Source organism: Centrocercus urophasianus, unplaced genomic scaffold (assembly GCF_019232065.1).
Source record: "Centrocercus urophasianus isolate 14NV4802_14NV808 unplaced genomic scaffold, USGS_Curo_1.0 seq_12, whole genome shotgun sequence".
NCBI lineage: Eukaryota > Metazoa > Chordata > Aves > Galliformes > Phasianidae > Centrocercus > Centrocercus urophasianus.
This window is the reverse complement of record NW_024884364.1, coordinates 33,122,284-33,149,301: the sequence shown is the minus strand read 5'-3', so window position 1 is coordinate 33,149,301 and position 27,018 is coordinate 33,122,284. Positions and strand designations below refer to the sequence as shown.

Genomic DNA, 27,018 nt, shown 5'->3' with positions numbered 1-27,018 from the left:
CCATGGAGCAGAGCAAAAACTGAGGTACAGTATTCACTCTCAGTCAGTGAATTAGGGAGAGAAAAGATTAGAACACACTTCAGATATCTGTCTGGCTGTCTCAGAAAACTTCATTTTCATGCTAAGTGTAGTTTTAGAATGTCACCCTGAAAATGTGTGACATTTTAATAGGCTGATTGCCAAGATTCACAAATCTGTTCATTTGCGTATGAATCACAGCATCAAATATTTTGGAAAACGTAAAAGAAACTAGAATTATGAGAGAATGCCTTACACTCCCCTTGGTTAAACTTATGTTGGGAAGATTCTATAGTTTTATTGTCTCTCCAGAAATTAAATTGTCACTCCAGAGATTAAAGAATGTTGTGGCGTTCCTGTATGTATCATCTGGTCGTGATTGCATAGGTTCTCTATCACAACTGTCTCTAAACAACAGCCTGGTTATTTCCCTGCTTCCAGTAAGCCACACCACGTATGGCAGCATCATGACAGTCATTAGCTTCACCACATTTCTGTAGAACTTCCAATAAGATCAGTGGGATTGCACCAGCATCTCTCTATCCTTTCTCCACAGGTTGCTCTTCAGGTTGCTCAGGCAAATAACAGAGCCAAAACAAGCAGTAAGAATCATCCATTACAAAAATTCCATGCACTTCAATTAGGGAAAGCTCTGGAGCTTGCACTATGCGATTAGCTACTGTATGCCAGGGTCCCCAGTGAGGCATGTGGGAGTTAAGCACATGCATAAGTCCCTGTTGGATTAGGGTTTATGATTTAGAGCAAATCCTTCCACTGAAACAAAACTTCCTATCAGGATCTAACCCTTGAACAATTTTAATGGGAGGAGGGTGCAGTCGTGTTCCTACAGCAGGTTTTCTCATCTAATATAACTAGCTCAGTGCAGGACTTGGCATGTCCTGAGCAATTGTTTATAGCTCCTGCACAGCACATCTGCTTTGGGAGCTGATTTGTGACGGAAATCCGCTCAAGTAGAGATGGTAAATTTGATTTATTTGTGAAAAAGAAGAGAAGAATTCCACAGCAAAACAATCTGGGTCACAATGTACTTTGGATTACAGGATTTAGTGCAGAAGAAAAGGCCCAGACCACACAGCCCAGATCCAGCTCCCAAACACCACAAGTTTTGAGGTTAATCAAATCTAGGGCTTAGTTCATTCATTTGTGAGGATATCTGTGCAGCTTGGAGCTGACCCCACACTCGGATCTTCTCATCTCCCTGGGGCTCCCCTAGGACTGTGCAAATCCAAGGGTCAGGCCCTGCTTCTGTTTGCTTGCAGCAAGCCCAAAGGCACATGCACAAATAGCTGGTAAAGGAGCCAGGAAGGCAGAGGCATTGATAGAGAGAGCTGACTGTGGGTCCCCATGGGCCTGAGGAGGTGTGCAAGGACGAATAGGTCGTGCCAGGAGGCAGGCATGTGGCTCAGTGCCATGGCAGCCAAGCTGTGTGAGGAGAAGGCCTTGTGTGTGTAGGGCGGCCTTTCCCCACTGCAAGAAGACCGGAGTGGATGAGCAGCCTGGTGTGGGCTCACCTGTCATGGCTGGTGGGAAGGAGATTTGCAGGGTGAGGCAGTGCACTGGAGCCCACAGCGGCATCTGGGCTCCTGCCTCTATGAATACATTGCTGGAAGTGTTGCCCTTGTGATGTGGTTGTAAGACCAGAAACGTTACCAATGCCTCTCCTCTTCTGGAGACCAGACCCTCCCCTCTCCTGTACAGCCCCTCACCTTGTATTCATTATGAAAGCACTCATCTGGCAGCAGAGTTGGGTCCTACCTGAGTGTATAACACAAAACAAAACAAGGACTACTACGACACCCCTTTCTGTAGAAGAATATATTATTTAGCAGATCAGTTTAAAAGTAAAAAAAAAAATAAAATAAAAATCTGTACATCTTTGAAGGTTCTTCTTGATGCTGTCACTTTTTGCATTCCATTCATGAGGATAAAAACCTGCGCAGTGGTGCTGTGTGGTGCTCCCCTTTGCTTATGCCAAAGGACCCCTGACACTGCTGGGCACAAAGCAAACCTGTAAGTCCATGAAGGCTTCTTCTGACTTCTAGTGCAGAAAAGAAAACTGCATCCACTATGCTGGGCTTCTGAATGTACTGTGAACACTATAAAATTCATAGGATAATACAGAGAAATGTGTTATTAGGGCCTACCTGGCAAACAAAAATATCTGCCAGGCCCCTGTCATTACATAAGCATCTGTTAAGCTGTGCTGTAATAGCATACTGCAATACAGGTATGTGCAGGATCTTGAATAAAACAAGTTTTCATTTGTTTTGGACACCAGCGGTTTGTTTAACAGAAACAGCTCCTTAGCTTAGCTCCACTTCGTCCCTGGAGACAGCAGTTCCCAGTGCTGGCCGTAGAGGCAAACCCAGCGGGGAAGGAGCTGTGCCATGGCCTGCGTGTCCATCTTGGTGTGCCATCTTGGTGTCCATCTTGGCCACCTCATCCCAAGTGTCCTTTCTGCTGGATTCCGCCACATCCGTTTGGCAAATGCAATGTTTCTCAAGAAGAAAATAACTGTAGGGGCAACATTTTGCTCAAAGTCTTTTTCTTCTCACTTTTCGGTAGTGCCAGTGGTCAGGCTGTCACTTTTCTTCTTCTGCAGCTGCAACGAAGAACAAAACAGTATTAGCGCCACAGACTCAAACAGTGCAGCTTTCCACTGCTGAGACTCCAGCATCCAGCTCCCTACAATTTGTTGTTCAGGAGGCCCTGTTTCATCTCAACAGCCCTGAAGTTAGGTCTGGAGGAAACAGAACTCAGTGTTTCTCATCATCTCTCCTGTTAGACTCTAGGGCTATTCGCTGACTCTTATTGTTTGAGGTGATGTCTGAATTCAGGCAGCTCTTATTTTTCTAAGACCTCTTGCAACAACACACCGTTAATTATAGCTCCATCCGTTTGTATAAACTTTCTGCTTTGACAGCTTCTATAAACAGAAGTAAAATTTCAGCTTGGCTTGAAAGATGAAGAGGTCATGGAAAATCTTGCTCTTATCTTATGTTCTTTTTCGCTCCTTTGAGCTCATAAAAGATTTTCTACTCCTTTATCACTCAGTGACTTCAAAACATACATTCTCTGATTAACCAGCCTTAGTATTTGTGCTGCTGAGAAGGTTTTCCTCCAAACAACTTGGAAGGAGGTGAGATCTACAGCCAAAAGCCACCATTCCCCTCATCCATCCAGGGACAACCACGTGAATGAACCTTCATTTCCCATATATCAAGAAATATCAGCACAACTAGTACTCTGGGACACTTGCCAATTTATTTTAATGACACAGTGATAGAGAGAGTCCTGTCTACATGATGAATTTTTTCATGTCAGAGAAAACCCCAGAGTGTGGTGCCATTTTGATAGGTTTTATTTACTTGTCTCAGCAGGGGAATGAAGCACTGGAAGAGACGTGCAAGGAAGGTGTATCTTGCCATAGAAGGAGACTGTGCCTCAGTGGTGCAGTTCCTTGAACTGTACAGGCCCTGAATACCTTGCTGTTACCTAGCCTAGGCCAGCTCCTTCCAGGGGAAGGCAGCTTCCTCCCTGGAAGAGAAACTTGCTGCTACACTCCCCAGGCCATTATCCCTGGGGCTGGCCTTCAGGCATCCCTCCTGCTGGCATCTCCCTCCCCATGGTTGAGCTGGGGTGGCTTGAGGATGCCCATGTGCATGCCAACAGTTTGTGACACCCACCTGCTTCCAGCTTGGTGTGATGAATATGGTTCTCACGGTTATGGGGATGCTGTAAGCATTCCTAGTGCTTCAGAATTAAATGGCTATTAAATTGCAATGTTTAACTTACTAAATCATACCATTTGCTTTATGAAACAGATATTTAGAGCTTACCTCTTTCATAGCATCATCTATCTGTTTTAACTCCTCATAGCGGTCTCTGGACTCCCAAAGGGGCTGAAGCATCATCTCCTCCACTTCAGGGAATAGCTAGGTGAAAACAAGAGAGAGAAGTGCAACATTTCTTTTTGTATTCATAAACCTACACCTGCTAGAAACAGACTAAAGGTAGACTGTGAAATGAATATCCCCACAGCTATTTGCACACATGCCAGAGCCAGTGTTGAAGCTCCGCAAGCTCCCAGGTCTGGTTCTGGCCTTGGTTGACCCACCTTTGTTACTGTCTCAAACATGGGGATGAGAACAAACTTCAGGAAGCCGATCTGTGCGGTTGGCTTGGTTACTTTATCACGGTCCATAAAAGGCGCCACTGGAAGACCCTCCGATTTTTCTCGGTCACTCTGGAACAAATTCAGAGTTAAAAAAACTTTATTCTTGGCTAGAAGCCAAGAGAGCAATGTACCAAGGAGTCCACTAGCTACAGGACAGCAGTTTTCAGATGCAGATCTCAGCAACGTCTGAAGATAACATGGAATAGCAATATTCTTCCCTCAGGCCAATACATCCTGCCTCTGAATAAAGAGAACTCTGATTAGCTACATCTGCACAGCATCAGCAGGTATTCAACCAGAAATTACATGACCTTCTTTAATAATGATTAAAACAAGTTCTGGCTAGCTTGTTCAATGGAGAATAAATCTATTGACTGAAATGAGTTTATTAAGCTATCTACTTGACTGCATAACTCACTGTTTCTATGTGGATTCATGGGCAATGCCACAGACTGTGCTTGCAAAATGATCCTGTTGTAGACTTTCTCTCACCTACTGACTCTGTGGGCACAAAGTGCATTCATTGGGTGACTAAAACAGTAAGTTACACGAATATTGTAATTGTGACAAAAAAGGTGCAGATGCCGTGAGCTAGAAGCTGTGAGCTGACAGATCATTCAAGGCATTTGTCTCTCGCGAGATGCTGTGTTCAGCTGGGAATCTGGTGAGGAACAAGGGTTTGGGGAGCTTAAATCTGACCTTGCACACCTCAACAAGTCTTCTGCTTTCTCATTCGAAAATGTTCACGCATTAAAAAAATAATCTGAACTAGTTCTCTTGTAAGACTTGATATCATTCACTTGACAGCTTTCTTCTGCCATTGCTCTTGCCCTTTTAGCCCAAAAAACATTTCTATGTCAAACAACCTTGAAAGGCTGCTAGAACAAGCTGTCTGCTAGCATTAGGATTTCTAGGTTGCTGTTGTCTTTCCTCTATGATCTACAGTCAATTGCATTCACTTGCATTCTGAACAGCTTCTATTGCTGACATGCTGTCCTTCCATAAATGAACCCTTTCTGTCCTACAGATAGCCTGGCCTATCTGGCAGCAGAGCTCTCATGGCTCAGGTGGGATGCAGCCACAGCAGCTGGCTGCGCAAGTGTGCTGCACCTTCATTCTTACCTGCATAAAATATTCCTCTAGCAAGCAGTCTACCCAGGGCTCAGCGACTTCCATTGGGCGGACTTCATTGGAGATATCACAGCATTTTATCAGTATCATCTTCAGCTGAAAGAGGATAATACTTTAATACTGCAGTTTTCATGCCAGCTCTATTTCTTCCAGACAGAACACTTGTCTTCATAACATGGTGAGGGGAAATGCTCTCAAACAGAAAGGACAGCTTTAGGATTAAATGAGGGTTCTTAAATGGATTATATTCCACTCTCCCAGTTACCCTGTGTAAATTACTTATCTATATGCTCTCTGCCTCAGTTTTTTTGCCTATAACATTGGGATGAATCCCAGTGGGACATGTGCTTCTTGCTGTGTGAAGAGGATCAACCCCGAAAGACCACGTACTCTTTGTGGAACAGCATTCAGAGGCCATGGAGAATGTCTTCCCTGGATGTTAAAGGCTCCAGGATTTTTAAAGCTGGAGTAGTCTATTTTCTATAGAGAAATTCCAAATTTTAAATATTTTTGGTGAAGTAGAAAATTGGTTTTTAACAGTGTGTTTTGAATCTTAATTTTTAAACGAATGAACACTCATCTACAAGAACAGAAGAATGATAATCCACAAAATCTCCTTACGCAGGTCATGTGTTCCTCATTTGAGTAATCAAAATTTTCCATTTTTTCCTTGAAAGAGTCCAGTATTTCTGCATGTCTCGCCATGTCGGTAGCCAGAATTAATGTAATTATCCCCTAGGAGAGAAAACATATTAATACATCAGTTTGTTCTTTGTAAAGTCTATTATTGCAGAGAAAAATAGAGGCTTATGCACAGAAACCCTCAGATGATTACACTGTTAACACTGATCAGACCTGAAATCACCAGGGAAACTGGAAAAGAGTTACAAAGAGTATATGAAAATATCTGTAACTGGTGTGATATTCCAAAGCCATTGAGATTTTTCCTTTCTGACTGACTAATTGTGGAAAGAAACTCTACAAAGGGATGTTAAAGGCCACTTTCTATTCACCAAGATCCACTTTTGGCCCCTTGCAAAGCAATACGTACTTTGGTACTGACTCTTAACAAAGTCAACACAGAAGAGAAAAAAAACAGTAGATGTGGATGTCCTCAAGTGCTCATCCTCCTTGTTTGAAGGGCTTTGAAATATCCAGCTGCAACTAATATGGTAGAGCTTTGTTTGCTCCTGACAGACATGACTTAGGATGGGAAAATATGTGGTTAATTTAAAATTGAAGATTTTTATGCAGATTAGGCCATTTGTGGCTCATTCCTGCTTCTCATGCATTGGCAGAATCAGTGGCTCGCAATGGACCAGCACATGAGCCCTTACACTGATCTACTGTTTCAGCTGGTGTGCAAGGAAGTTGTCATGTATAAACTAAAAATAATTTTTGGTCCTTACTGCTCTAATGGGAATCCTAGCATTGTTCCTGGTCTCAGGAGTAGCCATGACGACTCTCAGTCCACCAGAGCCTCTTCCAACAGCAGAAGTGTTCTTCTGTTGAGCATCTTTTCCTATTTAGAAGCCCCACATTTAAAACTAATGCAATATTCTCTTAAAGCATAAACTTCTGGCATGAGAGCATAATCCCAGTCAGAGCTAATTGGCTCCTTCAAAAAATGTCATAGTCTTTAACAGTCAGAACGTGCTCATTATTTCTTAGCAAGACATTCCAGGGAGTGCTCCTTTGGAAATTTTCCAAGGATCCCTTTTGGATCCTCCCAGTGTGAGGGGCTTTTTTCAGTCCTGCCCTCTGGGGACTGATGCAGCACCACAGCCTTCCCTGCTGTGCATACTGCATCTCCAGGAACAGTCTGTATTGCACAGATGGGACCAGAATTCATACCTGTCTTATCTGTTTGAATTGGTCCTGGTCAACGTTGGAGAAAATGTTGTATTCTGGCTGGGAAATGATCTGGAAAGCCACAGCACAGTGATGGTTCTCCAGTGGGGAGATGTCATTGTAGCGTACCGCCAGCTCCGTTCGTGCATTTATCTGATAGCTGATATAAAGAAAAACAGTGAGAGCTCCTGCAGACGCACACCAGCTGCTTCCTTTTATTTACATTCTTCTGAATACTTATTCAATTAGCTGCAGTTCGGTTTTTATTGCTAATACTAAATCAGATTTTTAGAGAAGACGGATATTACTTTAATATCATCTCAGGCACTCTTCCCCTCCACTTATTTATTTATTTATCTATCCTATTTAACCAAGTAGCTTAAAATGACATAGAGCAAACACAGAAGGAACCTGGCTTCATCCAACTCCTGCTGATGCTGATGGACAGATTCTTACTGATCTCAGTCAACTGAGTTCTGCCCTTATTTAATGAGTATCTGCAAATGTATTAGATTATCACATTTTGTTTTTCATATGTGCATGCACACAAAGGTGACCATGTGTCAACAAAGCTATTTTCCAGTATGATAATAAATAGAATAATGTACATTTCATCATTTGTAATTGCAAAATAATGTGCAAGTCAAATATCCCTTGGCACTTTTTGTGCAAATATTCCATCTCACTTAGTAGAACTATACCCATTTCTGCACTCATTCTCTCCTCTCTGAAATATTTACCTTGTTTTCTCAGGCGCTGGGGGAAGATCTGAGGCAGAAATATAAAAAAGCCTTTTCTTTTCAGAGCCAAGGCCAGCTGGCAGCCCCAACCCAACCTGAGCTTTTCTGCCTTGGCCCATGTATGAGCTAGCAGTAGGGCCTTGGGGGAAGGCCACTGCCAGCTCAAGCTGTGAGAAGGAAAACCTGATCCACCAAAAATGCCGGCTGGCCTTACCTCCCCATCCGAACCCAAGGCAAGCACAAGCAGACTTACGTGTTGTTATAGCCTGGATGGTCCAAGTCGTGGCACACTGCTGCGGTCATGAGAATCAAGATGTCAATTTGGGAAAATTTCTCCTGCAAAATAAACACGTTAATGTAGTATTGTGATTTCTATTAAGTCTGTCCCCAGAAATGAACAGAATTGAAAAAAAAACCCACATTTACACTTCAAGGAAAGGCAAACTGAGCACAATGAAGTATATTTCTGTATGTCAGTTTATTTCAGTGAAGAAAGAGAATTCCGCCTTCCCTTCCAGCAGAAATGACTCAGATTTACCTTTGTTATATTAAATAGCAGCAGCACAGAGAAGCCAATTTTCTCAAAACTTATTTCAGGGATGATATAAAAGCACTGAGATAGTACCACTGTCCCTTACAAGTCACTTGAGCATCTTGATAAGTTAAGGCTGGGCTGGGGCATAGCTGCCGTGACATGCTTATTAACTAAATCCATGACAAGAGTGAGAAAAACTAATACAGTGTCTTCTGAATAGAATGAACTTCCATTCAGATAAGTTTTTCTCCATACTCTTCCTGGCAAGAAAAGCCGGAAACTGTATAGCTATGGAGAAAAAAAAAAAGAAAAAAAAAAAAGAAAATAAATAAAAAGAAAGAAAAAAAAAGGTGATTTTAACTGAATCAGATGTGGTTTGCACAGAAATATGCATACCTGAAGACTGCAGAGTGAGATCATGCTGTACATCATCTGGGTCACACAAAAGCAGTGCCGGAAATTGTGGAAGGGGTTGTTTCTGTAGTTGTCATGAATGCAAAGCTGCAGGGAAAGGGTGCAGAGAGGTCATGAAGGAGAGTCATTTTCTTTGTGAAAATATGTATACGCGTGCTTTTCGTCTCTCCTGTAAACACCCTTTGGCTCCACAAAGCCCTGCAGAGCCCAGCATCCTAATGTGCTAGGACAGGGTGACAGCTCAAGGGTCTGATTCTGGGGAAGGATAAGAGATTGCTGTCTTCCAGGTCTGCTGGCAGATGAAGCCTGCAAGAGGTGCAACCCAGGCTGGAGAGAGGGCACTGTGCTGTGATACTGAATTGGCATTTCAAACTGCACAGCGGATAAACATCAACAGTATGCAGAGAGCTCAAAGTACACCCCCCAGAACTCTTCTTGCTTAATGCATCCTTCCAAAGGATAAATTTCCTATAAGAGTCCTCAAGCCTCATCAGGATCAAACCCTTCAACTGGGGATCTGCCTTTTAGGAGGCCTCAAGGCTCTGTGTGAAGCTAAGAGACCTTTGGGTTTTCAATGTTCATGAAATATTTGTTGGCTTCACTGCAAAAGCTCTTTTGCAATATGGACTTCAGAAATATGTCATTAATTTATATTAATAACTCATAGAATTGTCTGTGTTGGAAAAGACCACTAAGATCACCCAATCCAACCATCAGCCCACCCCCACCATGCCTACTGCCCATGGCCCTCAGTGCCACATCCACACGGCTCTTGAACACCTCCAGGGACGGTGACACCACCACCTCCCTGGGCAGTCTGTGTCAGCGCCACACCAATCCTTCTGAGAAGAAATGTTTCCTGCTATCCAACCAGGCTTGCGAGTGGTAGGTGGCATCTCACAGCCACCACATGGACATGTGGCCGTGGCCAGGCACTGTACGACACAGAGGGATGTGATGTATACACTACAGAAGAGCTCTCCACATCCCCGGGGAGTCCTGACTCAGAGCATTGTAGTGACTGGGCAGTATTAGTCATCCTTCCCTCTGCTTCCTGGAACATTTCCATAGCCAGTGTATGTAGCGGTAGGAAAGCAAGTGTATGCAGGAGGTGGCTTTTTCTCACCCATTTACATTCAAACTGGTGCCCACGCTATGCCTGAGGAGGTGACATAGTGGAAGCAGAGCCCTTCGGGTTTTTTAATCAGCCTTCTGTGAAACTGGTGTTTGAGAGAGGAATCCTCTCCCTGCTGTAGGTTTGTGCAAAATACATACAAAGCTCCTCTTATTGTTCTCAAATGCTAGCACTAGCAAATGACTCGGAATGCAGACTAATAGGAAGCTGCCTGCTGTAGTGCTGGTGGGTAGCATGTTTATGTGTGTTGACATATCACCTTGTTTCCTGTGTTTTCAGGCTGTGAGACGGGAGGAGGAAATTTTCTGTTTTATCTGCTCTGTCTTAGCCTTGATTATATTGGGTTTTATCCTACCCTTTCTGCTCATCTGCTTTTCAAGCTCTGCACTACTAACCTTTTCATATGCCTTCTCTGGGGAGAGATTTCCCCCGTCTTGATCATTTTTTCTCTCCCAATTAGTGTATTCATAGCATTCTTTTATAATGGCTAAACCAGTCCTACATTAGCTCCTACAATAAGCTCCAACCTTATTCCTTATCTAGAGACCTGGTAACATCAGTCCATTTATCTCTTATTCCAGCTCTAATCACTCTAATGCCTTGTTGGAATCAGCCCATAGCAGCACCCCAAGCAGGGATAACTTCAGCCCTGTGCATGCTGCTGCTCTTGCTGTTCTTGTTGGAATGAGGCTTTGTGTTTCTTTCCTAGACACCTTCTGTATGGAATTTGTTAAGTCCTTTCTGGAGGTAATCATTCAAAGCAACCTTCTCCATTCTCTGCATACTCTTCAAATAGTTAGGAGAGACTGTCGAGACATAATTCTTCTTTACCAGAATCATATGAAACATCCATATAATGAACATGATGTTTTTAATTCTAATTTAGATCAGCTTGCTGACTGGAGGAGTAAGTTTTACTAACTGTAGCTCAGAGTGTCATCAGATCCTTCTTAAATAATTTGGCAGAACATTTAATGTTCCTCGTCCTCTAGGAACACAATGGGTTTTTCTGAGAAAGCCAATGTTAAGCTTTTTAGAAATTTGTTTTTCTTGTGCTCCTCCTTGGATCCGATACCACTGATTTTTTAATGCTCCAGTGCCTCTTCAGACATCTTACTTTTGGTATGCTCTTGCCCTTTTCATGTCTTTTATCTCTCCCACATTCTCAACAATAAAGACTAAGAGAAAGAAAGTTATTTAGCTTCTCAGCAATTCCTTTTCCATCCTGTCTTGCTCTTTTACTCCTTGTGATTTAACACATCAAATCACAGAAACACAGAATCATAGAGGTTGGAAGAAACCTCTGGATATCAGTAGTCCAACCCCCTGCTAAAGCAGGTGACTCTACAACCCCTCCAGGCAGGCTGTGCCACTGCTCTGTCACCCTCACAATAAAGAAGTTCTTTCTCATTTTTGCATGGAATTTCCTGTGTTTCATTCTGTGCCTGTTTCCTCTTCACCTGTCACTGAGTGTCACTGAAAAGAGCCTGGCACATCCACTGGATTCCCATTGTTTAGATATCTATAAATTGAGGTTTTCTGGCCATATCTGAAGACACCCATCTCCGCTTCCATTTGGTACCAAGAGCATTCACTGAAATGAACTGCTCTCTGCAATAGAAAGCTCAGCAAACCAATGCAAGGCAGTTAAAAAACTGTCATTAAGAATTGTGATCAGTGACCACAAGAATGCAAACATTTGCTGAAGGACTTAAATTTTAAGAATTTGTATAGTTTACTGCTTTCAGAGGGATAACTTGTGTGAGCCAAATGAATTCCTCGTTTCAGTATTTTGTTTTGTACTAGAAAGATTGCAAACATCAGTAATTTGAAACACTTACCAACCACCTCTTTAATGTGATGGGGTTGATGTTGAAGTCTTTGACCAGTCCAAGATCATGGTACATATGCTCCAAGCAGCTCAGCATCTGCAGCCAAAGAGAGGTTATTGGCATGGTAAATGTCAGTTGGGCTTATGATATGTTGCAAAGTGAATTTCCTCCTTGTACACATTGAGTAATTGCATAGCCCTCTTGTCAAGATGAAAGAAAGATGTTTGAAGATTGCATGATTAAAAACAGTGCAAGAGGGGAGGCAGAAAGGCTCTGAGAGCTTTTTGAAGTAGACAGATTGCTGTGGACTTCATAGGTTTTGTGCTAGTGTTTGAGTCATAGCCCCTCTCTTCAGTAATGGTGATTCATGTGAATCACAGCAATTCCTTCTCATGAAATAGTATAGCCATTTTTCTAACTCAGGAGGGATATGGTCTTGTTCTAGTGCTCATTTAAATCAGTGATGCAGATGGCTGAGGTTCTAGTTATACAGAAAATGACAGCAGCAAGCAAGGTATCTTTGAAGAAATATATCTACATCTTCTCTCCTTGGGAATTTTTGTGTTCTATAAACAACTTTTTTAATACAGATTTCCTTTCCAATAGAAGACCTCTGGTTTCAACGCTACAAAACTGGAGGTTTGTGAGCACCCTAAGCTCTAGCTGGGACTCCTAGAAGCTACGATGCACAGGTGGGCTGCTCCTTTGAATGCATCTGATCTGCAGCAGGAAGGGGAAGGCAGGCACTGCTGCTCCCAGTTCATCTTCAGGGTTGGAAAATATTGCAAATGAAGGGTATCAATAATTAGGTATCTGGGAGCACAGCAGCTGCCACCCACTAGAACTGAACAGATTACTGGGAGTTCAGGAGTGCATGTTATTCATATTTCCATCTCTGAAGGCAAAATCTACAGAGGATAAATGCATTCACTATATTGGCCTGTTCTCTGATCTCAGACTATGGTTCTCAGACTGTGGACTGATCCAGGAATTCTAATATGTTGAGTGTAATGTCACAAATGTGGCCTTGGAGATATTGGGTCTCTTTTAAACTCTCCAGAAAAAAAAAAGAAAGAAGTTTTCATCTATTGAATTTTTATGCTTACCCAGGGAATACACAGAGTTCATGCAGTACCAAGGGGGCTGGCTTTGAGTCATTCAAACAGAAAGAAAAAGATTTTCTTACAAGATCAGAAGCCACACCACTTGGCCAGGATTCCGCTGTAGATCTGTTGACTTGTTCGTAGCCCATCTGAACCACAGAAATTAGGGTTTGCAGCCTGCCTGCTCCACATGGAGCACATGGGCAGATGCTCATTGCTAAATAAGCATTGACAGAATTGAAATATTTCCTGTAAACATGAACCAGAGCAGAAAGGCTGAGACAAACCCATATGGTGCCCTGCTCTCATGCTTGCACAGCATATTATTGCAGAGCAGCAGGCCTCCTCTCAGAGCATGCCTGATCTCCTCACCCTCCTGTTAGCCTCCTTCACGCCACCAGATAGTGTTTCCTAGTACTTTGAATGAGTTACTGCGCTAAAACTCTATGTCTCAGCACACAAGAATCCGTAGATAATGGTTTTTGTCTGTGGTTTGTCCCTGTTCTTTCTTAATAGCCAAAGCAATGAGCCAAAATGCTGTGGTTCACCTGGCAGGTCATAATTCTGTCTTGCTTTAAAGAATTGACAGCCATTCAAAATCTGGAGGCGAGCCATCTTGTACAGCTGTGGTATGTAAGAAAAGGATGGGGAAGTAAGTGGTGAACACCAGCCTTGGCTTGGCAAAGACCAAGGGACACTCTGCCAGCCTCTGCCAGGGAGACTGACCCAAAGGTACCAGAGAGTTCCTCTGTTCTCCCATCAGTCAGAGGCAACATCCTGCTGGAAATAGGCTGCTTCTGTAGGAGAAGCACGGGGTGTTTTTCCTTGTCATGTTACTATAGAGTCAGAATGACTTTTGTATGTTTCTTATTGAGACAGTAATTAAGGTAACTGCAGCTGGAGATGCTTCTAGAACCACCCAGCAACAGCAATAAGAAAAATAAGAAGATAAATCAGTAAGTATAGACTGATAAGTTCATGCAGCCTCTTCACAATGCCCATGCAGCCTCTTCACAATGCCCTGCAGAAAAACCCTTTCCTAAAGGGACGAGAATCAATGCATGCAGCTCTGCCTGCCTTCATGCGGCAGCATAAAGCTCCACTGATTTAAACAAAGTTAGTGCTGGTGCCCTGAAGCATGTACTTTGTTAGGGATGGAACTGTTCAGACCAAACAGCACAGGAGAGCTCCTATGGCAGAAACGATTGTGGAATGGTCACTCTGGGACATTACTAGGAAGAGATTAAAGGAAAAATAAAGAGAAGTTGGAGTATCACAATCAGCATATCAGGTATCTGTTAGGGAAAAGTACTGTATTATGGTGTGAAATGAGAATGAAAAAAAAATACACTGAGCAAAGGGCAGGGGAAAGAAAAAAATGCTCAGGCCTATTTGAATGGATTCCTCTGGCTTTGCTGGCTCTCAGAAAGCCAGCAAAACTAGCTTAGCAGGGCATCAATACCTCATTGGGCTCCCACAACCAGACATCAAATGTTGGTTTCCGAAGTGCTTCTATGGTCTCCTGGGACAGCATGTACTGTGGACAGAAAGGCAGCCAGAGTTAGTGAGGGCCCCTTAACTAGTCCCATCCACAGGGGATTTAGCTGGATTTCCCAAGGAAAGGGCAACACATCTTCTACTTGCCCAGTGGCTCACTGCTGGTTGGCTGAGATAGAATCATAGAATCTTAAGTAGGGAAAGACCCCTGGCATCATTCAGTTCAATCACCAGCTCACCTCCACCATGCACACTGCCCATGTTCCTCAGTGCCACCTCCACACGGCTCTTGAGCACCACCAGGGACAGTGACTCCACCACCTCCCTGGGCAGCCTGTGCCACTGCCTCAACACTCCTTCTGAGAAGGAATTTTTCCTAATATCCAAACTGAATCTCCCCTGGCACAACTTTAAGGCCATTCCCTCTTGTCCTATCGCTGTTACCTGGGAAACAGGAGGGAGGGGTCTGGAAGAAAGAGAGGAGAGCAGAGGCGTTATGGGTGGGCTCGAGGGTAAATCTGCAAAGGGCACAGGGCGCAGACTGGCTGCACTAGCACGAAGCATTGCAACACATGGCGTAGCTGGTCTCGGAGGGATGCTGCAGAGCTGGTGCTTGTAGTGCTAAATTAGCTGGTGGATGTGATACATCAGCTTTGGAGTGATTTATGCTCTCACTTTGAGTATTTTTTTCAAGAATGCCCATGTTTTCAAAGTGGTTGTCAGCCTGCGTGGTTAGAGCAATTTTTTATTGTTATGCTCAGAGGCTTTGAACAAAATGGAGCTCATTGGTCAGTTACAGTTTGTTTATGAAATAAAAAGAAGGAACGTGAAGGGCTAAAAGACCAGTCCATAGCTGCTCTTTCCTGAATCACATTTTTGAAGCTCTGTTGATCAGAGTCTCTCTGGGACACAAAAGCCTTGTAGCTTTAATTGGCCCATTTACTGTGGCTGTCTCTAATTAGTTTGGGCTTACTGCACTGAGCAAGTGAACGAAATTTTCCGAGTCTCAAGTTGCTGATACTTAAGGAAGATAACACTGAAGATGAATGTTCCTTCTCAAGAAGTCAGTTATTTTTGCTTCTGAATATATAATGTTCATGTAATCTGATGTTCTGCAAGAAATGAATTGGTTGTACTGATTTGTTATTTGGTAACATCTCCTTTCAGCGGATCCATCAATTATTAGCCTCACTTGCAACTGGACAAATCCAGTCCCTGACAAGTAATAATGAATCTACCAAATTCATCTAACAGAAGCCAAGCTCCCTCTGAAACTAAAATCCCTGTGAATTTTGGTCCCTGGGCAATACAGACTACTGGCTTACCCTGCAATCACTCAGTACAACTGTAGTTGTTAATTCAAGGTCCTAATATAATAGCAATTGATCTAAAAAAGTTGATCTGACCTATACACTTATCAAGGGAAGGAAATCAGTTTTACAACTGATATGTTTTATGGAAACATGTGTTAGTGTCAGGAACTCAGGACTAACGGGTAAAAGTTAATGAAAAGAAATATAAGGTGTTTCGTGATGCTACTCTCTAAAGCTCTAAAGACCAATATGCAAGGATGCATGTCCACATTACATGCTTTGAGAGCAACCAAGGCAGCTTTGTGTTGTTTGCACACAAAATGAGCTGGTGTTTTGTCAAGGTGTGTGCTGGGCATGGAGCAGAGCACACCTGGTAGCTCTGAATAAGTCATTTGGGCAAAGGTGGCTGGTGCAAGGATTGAAGGTCTGGTGTGCTTCATAGTTCCATCCACATTCATCACTGTAGGTTTGTATTTCTACAAGTATTGCAGTTTTCTCTCGCAAATACACTAATCTCTTTTTGCAGGAACACTGAAATGGCCTAGAGAGAATCCAGTGTTGCATTTTCTCCTTGTTTCCTTAGGTGAAGCATCCCCATAAATTACTTTTTAAATTAAGAAATAATCCATTAGGAGAAACCTGGCAGCAGCACTGTTTTTAATTAGAACACAGCACTATAGGCCTGTCTGATTATTTGCTACATGAATGCAGAATAAACAACTAAACAAAATAGCACTTAATGTTGACAGATGCAAAATATTCATTAAAACCTCAATCACAAATGAGCTTTCAAGAATTAAAAATTACTGAGGAGCCGACTGTAAGCTTCCCACGGGCAATGACTGCTTTTCTTTTAGCTTCCAGTGATTTTGGATCAGGCCATGGGTTTAGCAGAGCTAGGAGACGGGCAGTGAGGAGACAGGCAACATAAACCAGCATTTGTCAAGGCTGTGGTGAAAGCAAGCATTGCACCATACCTTTGGGTAGGACGGCACATCTCGCCGGGGTGTTGGCCTCTTGTTTTCATCCAAAAAGCTGTATTTGCAGGGACAGGTAGTCCTGAAATGAAATATTCAGGGAATGAAAAACCACAGTGCCTCAATAATGGCCAGAAGTATTGAGGTATCATAGTTAGCATTGCCTGGAGAGCCGTGCCTTTTTCTAACTTCTCCTTTCTACTTTGCTGCTGCTCAAAAGCTTTAAAAGTGTGATCCTCTGTAGGATTTTCTCTTCTTGTCCATTGCCCTTCTCGCTCTTTCTCTGTGAATTTGAATTTGAGCAAGGAGCACACATAGATACTCCACTGCTTCTACTTAAACCAAGTAACTTTTCTTTCAGTGAACATCTTATGTCTGCAGATGCTATGATGGAGACCTCCAGAAGACCCTAAGACTGCGTCAGAACTGGTAACCATCTGTTCTGATGGCCAGACCAACTCGACTGCCTTCCCCCAGGTGGAACAGCAGCAGTGAGGCACCAAGCTCAACAGGCACGGTCTGCTTGGCTCCCTAATCTTGGAGAATGGGAATCACTGTTAGCAATTCCAGGTAGTTAACATTTTCCTGGTCACTAGCTGGATATTCAGCACTAGAAAAGATTGCCCAGAGAGGTGATGGATGCCCCCTCCCTGAAGACATTCAAGGTCAGCTGGATGGGATGCTGAGCAACTTGGTGTAGCTGTAGGTATCCCTGTTCATTGCAGGGGAGTTGGGCCAGGTGGCCATTAAAGGTTCCTTCCAACTGAAATGATTCTATGATTCTGTGATTCCACTAACACAGATGCCAGCTGCCTACTCTTCCTCAAAGTTTAGAAGCACCAAGCTTGTTTTATCCCATCTGAGCAGAGGGCTGATCTGATGGTGGGAGATGCCAACAGTCTTTGCAGGACATCTACGCTGCTGCAATTGTAGCCAGCTGCAGAAGCAGCTTCATAGCCAGAGGGGCGCAATAAAACTGATGGCTCCATAGAGTGTCCCCTGGCAATCACGTAGAGGTTTTTAGCTCAGCATATGTTTCAGCAGTAGCTGATCACATGGGCTCTGATAACTCTCATGTAATGTTGATCTTGCATTTTGCATTTCTCCCACCAGTCCTAGCATTTGGATCACCCCTTCTCATTTTTCAACTTCCCTGACAAACAAAGCCAGCTACACGATTTGACCCTATTTTTTTTCAGAATTTCACAGATTTCACATCTCTTCTTAGCATCTTCTCCGTTGGGAATTTGATCAGGTCTATTTTTCTGCTCTTAAAGTTGACCTCTGATACAATTTCTCTCTCTTTTTTTTTTTTTTAATCTGCCAGCAGAGATATGTCACAGAATCACAGAATGGTTTGGGTTGGAAGGGACCTCAAAGCCCACACCACCCCAACCCCTGCCGTGGGCAGGGCTGCCTGCCCCCCATCTCAGGCTGCCCAGGGCCCCATCCAACCTGGCCTTGAGCGCCTCCAGGGATGGGGCACCACAGCTTCTCTGGGCAGCTGTGCCAGCGCCTCACCACCCTCTGCCTCCCGCTGCCCTGTTCAAGGGAATTATTAGCTGGAGAAAAGCTCTCTTCATCATTTTTAAAACGTTTTCTTCAAAATTCTGCTGTGAGGGGTGTTAGTGGGGTCAAAGTAAGGAGATCGGGGCACTCCTTGCCCTAAATGAAGCTGTTCTAGCTTTGGGCCAGACAACTGCCCATATTTCCCAGCTGCAATAAAACATTAAAGCCTTCATCTGGCCACACTGGGGAACAGAACAGAGTTGGGGTACATTGGACCTTTAGAAATGTAAATCTGTATCTACAGATGATCATGAGTTTAAGTGCACTGCAATGCTAATAGCATGTGCCAGCATGAACACAAAAACAGACTGGAAAAAAAACACAATTTGAGTGGATGCAAGTGGGGTTGCTGCTCTGCAGGGTAGAGATACACATTTCACATGCATGGTGATTTTTCTCAACACAGTTGTTCACTGTTAGGGATGTGGTTAGGGGCACGGTGGTGATGGGTTGATGGCTGGACTAGATGATCTTAGAGCTCTTTTCCAACCTTAATGATTCCTTGATTCTATGAGCCTGTTGGGAGGGGGAGCCAGTGCTTGTCCCAATGGGGATCTCATAGCAGCCAGGCCATCTAGAGCCCCTGCTCACAGCAGGAGACAAGGGGCACCAGGAGCCAGCCTGGCTGGGGCCAGTTGTGCAGGGCAGATGCAGCACTCCCTGCTCCTGCTGTTCTGTTACCAGGTTGCTGTTTGTGTTACAGAACATAGGCTGTAAAAAGGCAACCTGGGAGAGGAATGACTCATGGCTGCTGGAACTGCCTTGTACTTCCTGAAGCTTGTGGCAGCTGTCCTGAGAATGTGAACTTGCAAGCATTGCTTTTTGGCTTTACTCAACTTTCCTAAAGAGATTTCCTCACACACCTAGAAGGAACATGAGGCAGCCTGCAATGTCATACTGGTGTGCATCTGGAGAAGGTCTCCTGAGGTTAATAGCATTACTCTGCAGTGATGCTAGTACAATATCTGAATTTGGCCTTACTCTTAACAGGACTGCATTAGCACCTTGCCTCCTGGCGTATGTGGATAGTGATGTTTATAAGCATTCCCAGCAATAGGAAATAGTTTTGATTAAAGGCCACCAAATTTGACCCTAAATAAAGAACAAGCAGACATCAGCACACAGAGCTACTCTTGTTGCAAAGCCCCTTCTGTCTGCACTCTGAGCAAGCAGCATCTCTCCAGTGACCCCCCCAGAAGTGCCCATGGCCTCTTAGTGACGATGCGCTCATCCTGCGTGGGCTTCCCAGTGACACTGGGGCAGAGCCATTGGCTGAGACCACATCCCCTGCAAAGTGCATATTTTTCTGCAGTTCTTTTAATTGCAGCAAAACCAGTCTTGAAAACAGCAGCAAGCCCTCAAAGTAGAAAATTCATTCCCGATTTCTTGTCAGAATTGAAATGGATACTGTATAATAGCATGAGATCATAATTAGAAAAACAGTTACACATATATTTGCCATATTCCCAGAATGTAGTTTGAATCTTACCAGAACTAACTTGAGCTCTATGCAACACCCATGGAAGCACAACACTCAGCAGAAGCCCTCATCCTATTCCTCCTCTCCCCATACATCTGGAAGAAGAATTCCCATTCTGCATGGTGGAACATCACTTTCCATTACAAGACCTGCTTATCTATTCACAGGGCTCCAACTATTTGAACAGACGAATGGCACTAGATCCACAAATATTAAATTCATGCAATGTTTGTTTCCTTACTTCCATCCTTCTAAGCCTGGCAAGCAGCTGGATCCTGCAGATATCTTGCAGGAGGGCCTGAAAGCAGCCACCTATTGCCCTGCTAGGACTGGCGCAGAACTTACCTGCTGCTTCTTGCTGCCATTTCCTCCCTCATCTTTTTAATATCGCTCTTGCATTTCTCAATCTCCACAACTTTCAGGCCTTCCACTGTCAACAAAGGAAAACACCAGGGGTGTTACCGTGGCAAAATCCGAAGGCTCTCCTTTCACAGTTGTGCAGAATTTCAAAGGGCTTCAATAAGGGAGCAGCCCAGATAGCCGGTGAGCCCCACACACATAGGTGCTGCCAAAGCAGTGTGTCATGGAAGCCCACAGGCATTCTTGGCTGCCAGCTTTAGATAATAGCATGAGCTTTTTAATTCGCAGACTGGCCTCAGCGCCTCAGCTTTCCCGCAATTGTGAGCAGCAGCCAGCTTGCTCTAATGCCTTCACTTCTCTGCTGTAGAGCAGGAATCAAAGGAAATCCTGAGCAAAACCCCTTCTGCGATGGGATGATAAGTGCAGCTCGGCAAACGTGTCCCAGTGGGATTAGAATTCCCATTAAGATGAAAAGTTTTAATTTGAAAGGTCATGCAGAGCATTGAGAGGCTCTGAGAGGCATTGCTGGGCGCAGAGAGTCCAAAGTGAAACTGCAGGAGAGAGAGAAATGTCGAAAAGTTTTGGCTGTAACCATTGATTTCATTTTTATGTGTATTGAAGATCCGTCGCTTGCCTTTGCCAATCAATGTTGTAATCAAAGGTTATTTCTGCATGCAACACAGAAAATCCTATATGCCCTCTCTGTGCAATTAGAAAAGCCACGAGGCGAGAAGTTTGATTGCCTGATTGTGCTGCAGCACTTCGGGCCATGCAGCTGGGACAGCCCCACACAAAGCGAGGGTGAGAATGTCCTCCATTCCCTCTTGTGAGCTACTAGTGCGCTCAAGGACAGAACATGGCACCACCTGTGAGGGCCATGTCATTCACATGCCATCATTTCACAGCTCCTTTGTTCAGAATCATAGAATTATAGAATTGCACTGATCTGGAGGGGAGCATCCAAGTGATCAAAAGCTGTCTTGGAAGGCCACAGCTCTGCTTATAAGAAGAGACTGTCTTTCTTTGTGCAGGTAACTGCAAAGGCTGATCCTGGATGAAGAAGTAGGGAAGGGGGGAAAAAGAAGAGGTTGAACCAGGTCAAAAATTTTGCCTATCAGGAGAGGGAAGGGGTAGGGGTTTGGTTTGGATGCCCCATCCCTGGAGGTGCTTAAGGCAAGGTTGGATGGGGTCCTGGGCATCCTGAGCTGATGGGGGCAGGGGCAGCCCTGCCCATGGCAGGGGTTGAGGTGGCATTGGCTCTGAGATCCCTTCCAGCCCAAATCATTCTGTAGTTCTCTAATTCTGTGATTCTGTGATTTATGCTTGACTATGGAGATACTAGCCACTTCCAAATCCCATTTTCAGATGAATGCATATTTTTGCCTAGAGCTGTTGGAAGCAATTTCTTTGGGCAACTTCAATGTGAGGACAGAAACCAGATGCTGTATGGTGCCCATGGGAAGCAGTGGGAGCAGAGCAAGGTTACAGCCCCACAGGGCAGGGGGCAGGCGGCTGCAGGGGGAAGGGCTATGTGGTGCAAAATGGCAGCCTTGAGCATTTTTCCTATTGAGTCTCTTTAACTTGCTTCCAAATCCTCTCCACGGGAGCAGGGAATTTACACAGTTATTTTCTTAAGGTAGATGGTGTGTAAAGAGTTTTCCCTGCTCCAAAGAAAGTGGAACTACAGCATGAATCACTGCCAGTGCCTTCCTTGCACAGAGAACTTTTCCAAGGAGAACTCACAGGCTTTAGACTAGGTCTAAAAAATGCCTTAAAAGATCCCTCAAACACACTGCTGCATATGGGCTGTGTGAGATGATGGTCCTGTTGTGAGCACTTGCTCCTGCACACACATCCCACTGTAGAAGTCTCAGAGATCATACGTGAGCATGGTGGGAAAGGGATCTCCAAAGGAGGTAAAACAAAAGCACAATTCTTTTCCCAGTTTGTTTGCAAATAATAAATGGCCTCATCATGTGTGCTGATGAAGGGCCCATTATATTATCCTGCATTAAGAAATACCCTCTGAAAAGACCCTGTGCTGTCTAAAGAAATCCTTGGACTGTGTCCAGCCTTGCAGCAGGGCTCTTGGAGCAGTTTCTGGGATCCCTGCTTGGATCGGGGGCTCTCCCTCCTTTCTGCTCTGCCTGGAGCTGAAAGCTGTATGTTTGGCTCCATGGCAGTTCGGAGGCCCCACACTGAGCAGCAGGGTGCCTGCACCGCCTGGGGCTGACAGAGGTGACCTTGGAAGGGCTCCCCTGCGGCTGTCCCTGGAGAAGGACATTTTTCTCCCCGCCTTGCTGACAAAGGCATCTCTTTCACTGAGCAGCTGTGGGGTCGAGGTAGCTTCTGGTTGGGAGAAATTTCAAGAAAAAAACTCTTTCCATGAACCAGACACTTTGTTGTTGGTTTGTTGGTTTATTTTTTAGCTTCGATTTTTTTCTTTTTTTTTCCAGCCAGCCCAGTAAGAAAGTGTTTTCTGCAGCTGTAGAGGCAGTGAAGTTTAAATGCTGCATCTCAATGAGGATGTGGCCTTTGGCAGCTGAAACTGCACCATGTGACAGTGCCTTATTCACCCTCCTACCCTGCGTTTCTTGGGCCCATTCTACACTAACAGACTGAAGAATGGAAGTAGGATGCTGCCTGGAAAGAAAAGGAGCTCTTTGGCCAGATGAACTTTACTTTGTTGTTGCACAACCGTGTCACTGTCAGCTCACTCAACAAGCTGGGTGAACTGGAAGTGATAGGTGAGCCTGCTGCATGTGGCCCAGGGCATGGACAGGACTCCAAGGGCATGCAGTGACAAGAAGTAGCCCTTGGGGATAAGGATCTGCTCTGCTGCACATGGAAAATAGCCCAGCCCCATTCCCAGCAGGAAAAAAAGCAGAAGAAGGAGGGTGACATAGAGTTATCAGAAATAATGGAGTGGCAGGGGGGCCGAAACTGGGGATGGGGAGGTCAGGGTTGCAGGAGGGGTGCCCTGGGATGAGACAGCACGATGGCAGCAAAGGGACACTCACGTTCCACCTTTTTCTCCAGCATTGCCAAGTGATTAGCTACTTCCGTTTTCAGTTCATTGATTTTAAAAACCCTGGAAAGAAAACCCCCATGTGTTAATGTCATACAGTTAGAGCTGCGTCAACCCTAGCTGCCAACTGCCAGAACCCTCCATGCTTCTCAGAGGGTCGATCAGACTGCTTGGGACTGCCATAAGGGACAGGAGATCTTTCATGGCAATGGCTCTGGGATTGCACTGTGGTTCTGCACCCTTCTGTGGGCAGCAACTCACTGTCGTGTCCCTCTGGAGGCAATGTAAACCCATAGCGTTTCCTAACGGCAATGTCTTGGGGCTGAGCTCTCCTCTGAGTGATTCTGGAGGTTTGATGAGATGTGATGAGGTTGTTCTGCCCTGTGGAAAGCAGCTGCGGTGAAATTATCAGCTATATGGATGCTTGCAAGTCTCCATTGAGGAGAGAGCTTCGTGTGTTAAAGGGGCGAAATGGAACACATCTGATGATTTCTGTGTTCTGCACATAAATATTTATTTTGTTTCTTAAGGGGGCAGAAACACAATAAGAGCATTTATATTTAATACGTGATCTCCTTTTTAGATCAAAGAGAAGCCAGGGCTGCTACTGGTTGAAGATACTGCACTGCTCTCAGCAGGAGGGCTGCGTGCATGGGGCCTGAATGTAGCGTGGGAGTGGGACTGCAGAGAGACCTTAAACACCCCTCTGCCTCCTGGCAGAGTTTCACTTCTGGCTGATGAAAGAAACGCAATTTTAAATAAATTATGACATTCAGCGTCCTACCTTGAGAACTGCTCGGCAATCTGTCCCAGTAAATTCTGGAACAATTCTTCTTTCTCTAAAGAAAGAAAGAAACAAAAAACGGAAGGGAGATGTGAGGAAAAAAATATATATATATATATATGTATACTGGAAAGACACTCAGCATCTTTGAGACGGGGCTCTGTGATGAATCAAAAAGGTACTCTGGTCCTCTGAGAGGTGTCAGCATCGGGGCAGGAAGGTTGGGCTCTGCTCCACTTTTCCCCTACTGCCTGCAGCTTGCAGGAAAACTATGCTAGGAGTGTGCTGGGGTGTTGGGAGGCACCTGGTGTGAAAGCAGTGAGTGATCCCTTGGGTGTCCCCAGCCAGGACACCGGGCTCCAGTGCTCTGGGAGCAGGGAGGTGTGCACGCTTTGTACACACACTGCAAGTCAGTGAGCACTCCCCGCACTGAAACACCTCCGTGGCATTTCCTAAGCTACTTCTGAACCAGCACAAAATGAATGAGGCAGAAATGCAGCCCAGCGCTTGTGACATTCCCCAAAATAACAGCTCCTGTACTTGTTGAAAAGATTTGCAACCCTTCAGATCTGATGCCAGAATACTCCCTGGGATTATTTCTGCACAAAGCACTCTGCCTGCTTCCTCGGGTCCCAAAGTGGAGCAAGCACTCAGTGACTGGGGGGCTCTCAGCAAACCCCCACGTTCCTGCTGCAGCCTAACTCCCAACAGAGCATCCGGTTGCAAGACAATATCCATTCCCATCACAAAAACCCATTTCCCAGTTTCCTCACCCCTAAAATAACCCAAGTCCAGCACTGAAGGTCTGACGGAGCAAGCTCTGTGCCCTATCTAGGGAGGCAAGGAAAACTTACCGTGCACCGGGATGATGTGAGAGTCCGGTGGTGAGATTTAGCAGAGCCACCCGCGTCCTTGCCGGCACCGCTCTGAGCGCTGACAGCGTGCGGGAAGCTGGCGAGTCCCCGATATCACGGCTCCAGTAGGAGAGCAGCCAGGCTGCCTCTCGTTCCCTCCCCTTGTCAAAACTCACTGGGAGTACTGGGACGCTCTCATCCCAGGAACAGTCAGCTGCAATCTGATGTTTATGGATGTAATAAAAGACTTTCAAAACGAAGATGTATGTTTTTATAACCCTAGGGTGCAGTACAGATATATGACTAAGAGTGGCAGCTCGCCTCATCTTAAAGGGACAATGAGCCATTTCTCTGCCCCCTTCCTGTCGGAGGGGCGGACCTCCAGTAAATCTCAGTTCAGAAGAAAATGAGGCATTAAGTCGTGCTTGTCCCCTCTACTGTGGAATAGAAGGGACAAGTGTCCTTTTGCTCATAGAATCACTAAGGTTGCAAAAGACCACTAAGATCACTTAAGTCCAATCACTCCATTAGCATCTGCTCACTTTTACTCACTCCTCTGGGCAGAGCTGACACCCCAGGTGCCCATACCACCTATGTGCCTCAGCTGCTTTACTTTTTCACCCCAATTTTCCCTTGAGAAAGGAGCAATCCCACCTTTGGATTGCAGATCCTATAGGCAGCAAGGCAGCAAGATGCCAGCAAGGCAACTCAGATGCCCTGCAAATCTAGGCTTTTTTTCCCCAGCCTTCAGGGCTGACATGCTGGGGTGCACCCATCTTGCCTGGTGGGGCACAGGGTGGTCCACCTCTTTTCTGCCATAGGCAAGCAGTGCTACGAGAACATGGGTGTCTGCCCTGCTCCTCGTCCTCATGTGTGCTGTGCCCTTGGTGAGGCACCCACCTGTGCTTCCCTCTCTGTGGTTTGTTTGGGGATCCGGGCAGTCGGAGGAATTTAGGAAACACACAGGCAGGTGGACAGGAGCCTTGAAAAGGAATGTGCATAAAGCCTGCATCCATGTTTTGCACAGTATTGAGTGCCAAACTCACTTGGCAGCTTGGGATAGTTTGGGCTGCGTGTGTAAGCCCTGACAGGTGAGTCATCCCAAGGCAGCTGCCCCGCAGCAGGAAGCAATGGGGGCAGCAGCAGGGGCAACAGGGATTTTTCTCATGTGCTCTGTGCCTCTTCTCTCTCATCTGAGTCATAGGTGTGCATGTGCCTCCAAAAGAAAACAGGGATACAAAGATTTAGACATGAGGAGAAGCTTCTGTTGCTTTACCAGAAGCAAATAGGTACCTGCACAGGACCCTGTACGTTGAATTGTCCAGGAAATCCATGTGCTGAAGTGGCCTCTAGTCCCATCAGGACAGCAGTGAGAGCACTGCTCTCTCTGTGTCTCATGGGAAATGGGAAGTTCATATTAGAGACCCCACAAGAATAAGCCATAAACTGTGGTGTGGGGAGAGTGGGGACCACACTCAGCAGATTTCATGTGCTTTTGGATGATATCCCCAGTGACATCCCTGGGCTTGCTTAGATAACCTAGGCATGGTTCAAAATCTCCAGCCCATGGTTCCTCCCATGCAGGACCACTGTGGGTCAGAACCTCTGAGCACAACGGGTCCTTCCTCCATGCTGTCAGAAGCCTTGTAGTCTTCAGTTTTTCCTTCTCAAGAGCGTGCTGCCAGCAGGATTTGTTAATTGCTATCTTCACAACATTGAATGAATGTGCCTGAACTACAATAACAACCTAAGCGGGGCCATCAGTTTGTGAGCTGTCATCCCACTCCACTTTGATCACACAGACCAGAGTCCCACTGCTGCTGGGAGGGATGAGGTGTTGGAAGAAGGTTCTCTGCAGACCAGGTGAACACAGTGTCTGCCTGGGAATCCAAATGCCTCAAAGAGGGAGACAAGGGCAGGGGACAGCAGGTGGTGGATGCAGTAACTTCACAAACAACTGGTTGTGAGAGCACAGCTGCATCCAGCAGATGCTGGAGTAATAACCTCTTTAATTCCAACCCTCTCCCGTGGCTATGGCCAGGAAATGAAGAACAGTCAGTTCATCTACAGTTTCTCAGTAGGACTCTGGTGGATATCTCCTCCGCTGGATGGAAGCCACTGCATGTATTTTCCTCCCAAAGGATCATCTTTTTCAGTCCCACCTTTTACAGCCTTTGTTCTGCTGAAGGATGGGCTGCT

At 45.1% G+C, this 27,018-nt stretch overlaps 1 protein-coding gene across 1 annotated transcript; it reads right to left on the bottom strand.

The window, feature by feature from the left end:
- Positions 1–994: 994 nt before the first annotated feature.
- On the bottom strand, positions 995–25,043 carry LOC122155838 (high affinity cGMP-specific 3',5'-cyclic phosphodiesterase 9A). The gene is made up of 15 exons (XM_042810102.1): positions 24,820–25,043; positions 23,966–24,020; positions 23,174–23,244; positions 20,139–20,223; positions 16,745–16,826; positions 14,420–14,494; positions 11,864–11,950; positions 8,870–8,974; positions 8,192–8,274; positions 7,202–7,358; positions 5,969–6,082; positions 5,339–5,443; positions 4,157–4,285; positions 3,879–3,974; positions 995–2,641 (listed from the first exon to the last, which is right to left on the bottom strand). Exons 3-15 carry the CDS (start codon positions 23,193–23,195, stop codon positions 2,591–2,593), a joined length of 1,191 nt encoding a protein of 396 aa, XP_042666036.1. The 5' UTR covers positions 23,196–23,244; positions 23,966–24,020; positions 24,820–25,043; the 3' UTR covers positions 995–2,590.
- Between the last annotated feature and the right edge of the window lie 1,975 nt (positions 25,044–27,018).

Bases quoted from the DNA above. Each gene is read 5' to 3' on its own strand.
- LOC122155838 (XM_042810102.1), bottom strand. From the start codon at position 23,195: ATGCTGGAGAAAAAGGTGGAAC. The intron at 20,224-23,173 runs GTGAGTGTCCCT...CTTTGTTGACAG, and splicing joins GCTGGAGAAAAAGGTGGAAC to TGGAAGGCCTGAAAGTTGTG. The intron at 2,642-3,878 runs GTAAGCTCTAAA...TCTTCGTTGCAG, and splicing joins TAGATGATGCTATGAAAGAG to CTGCAGAAGAAGAAAAGTGA.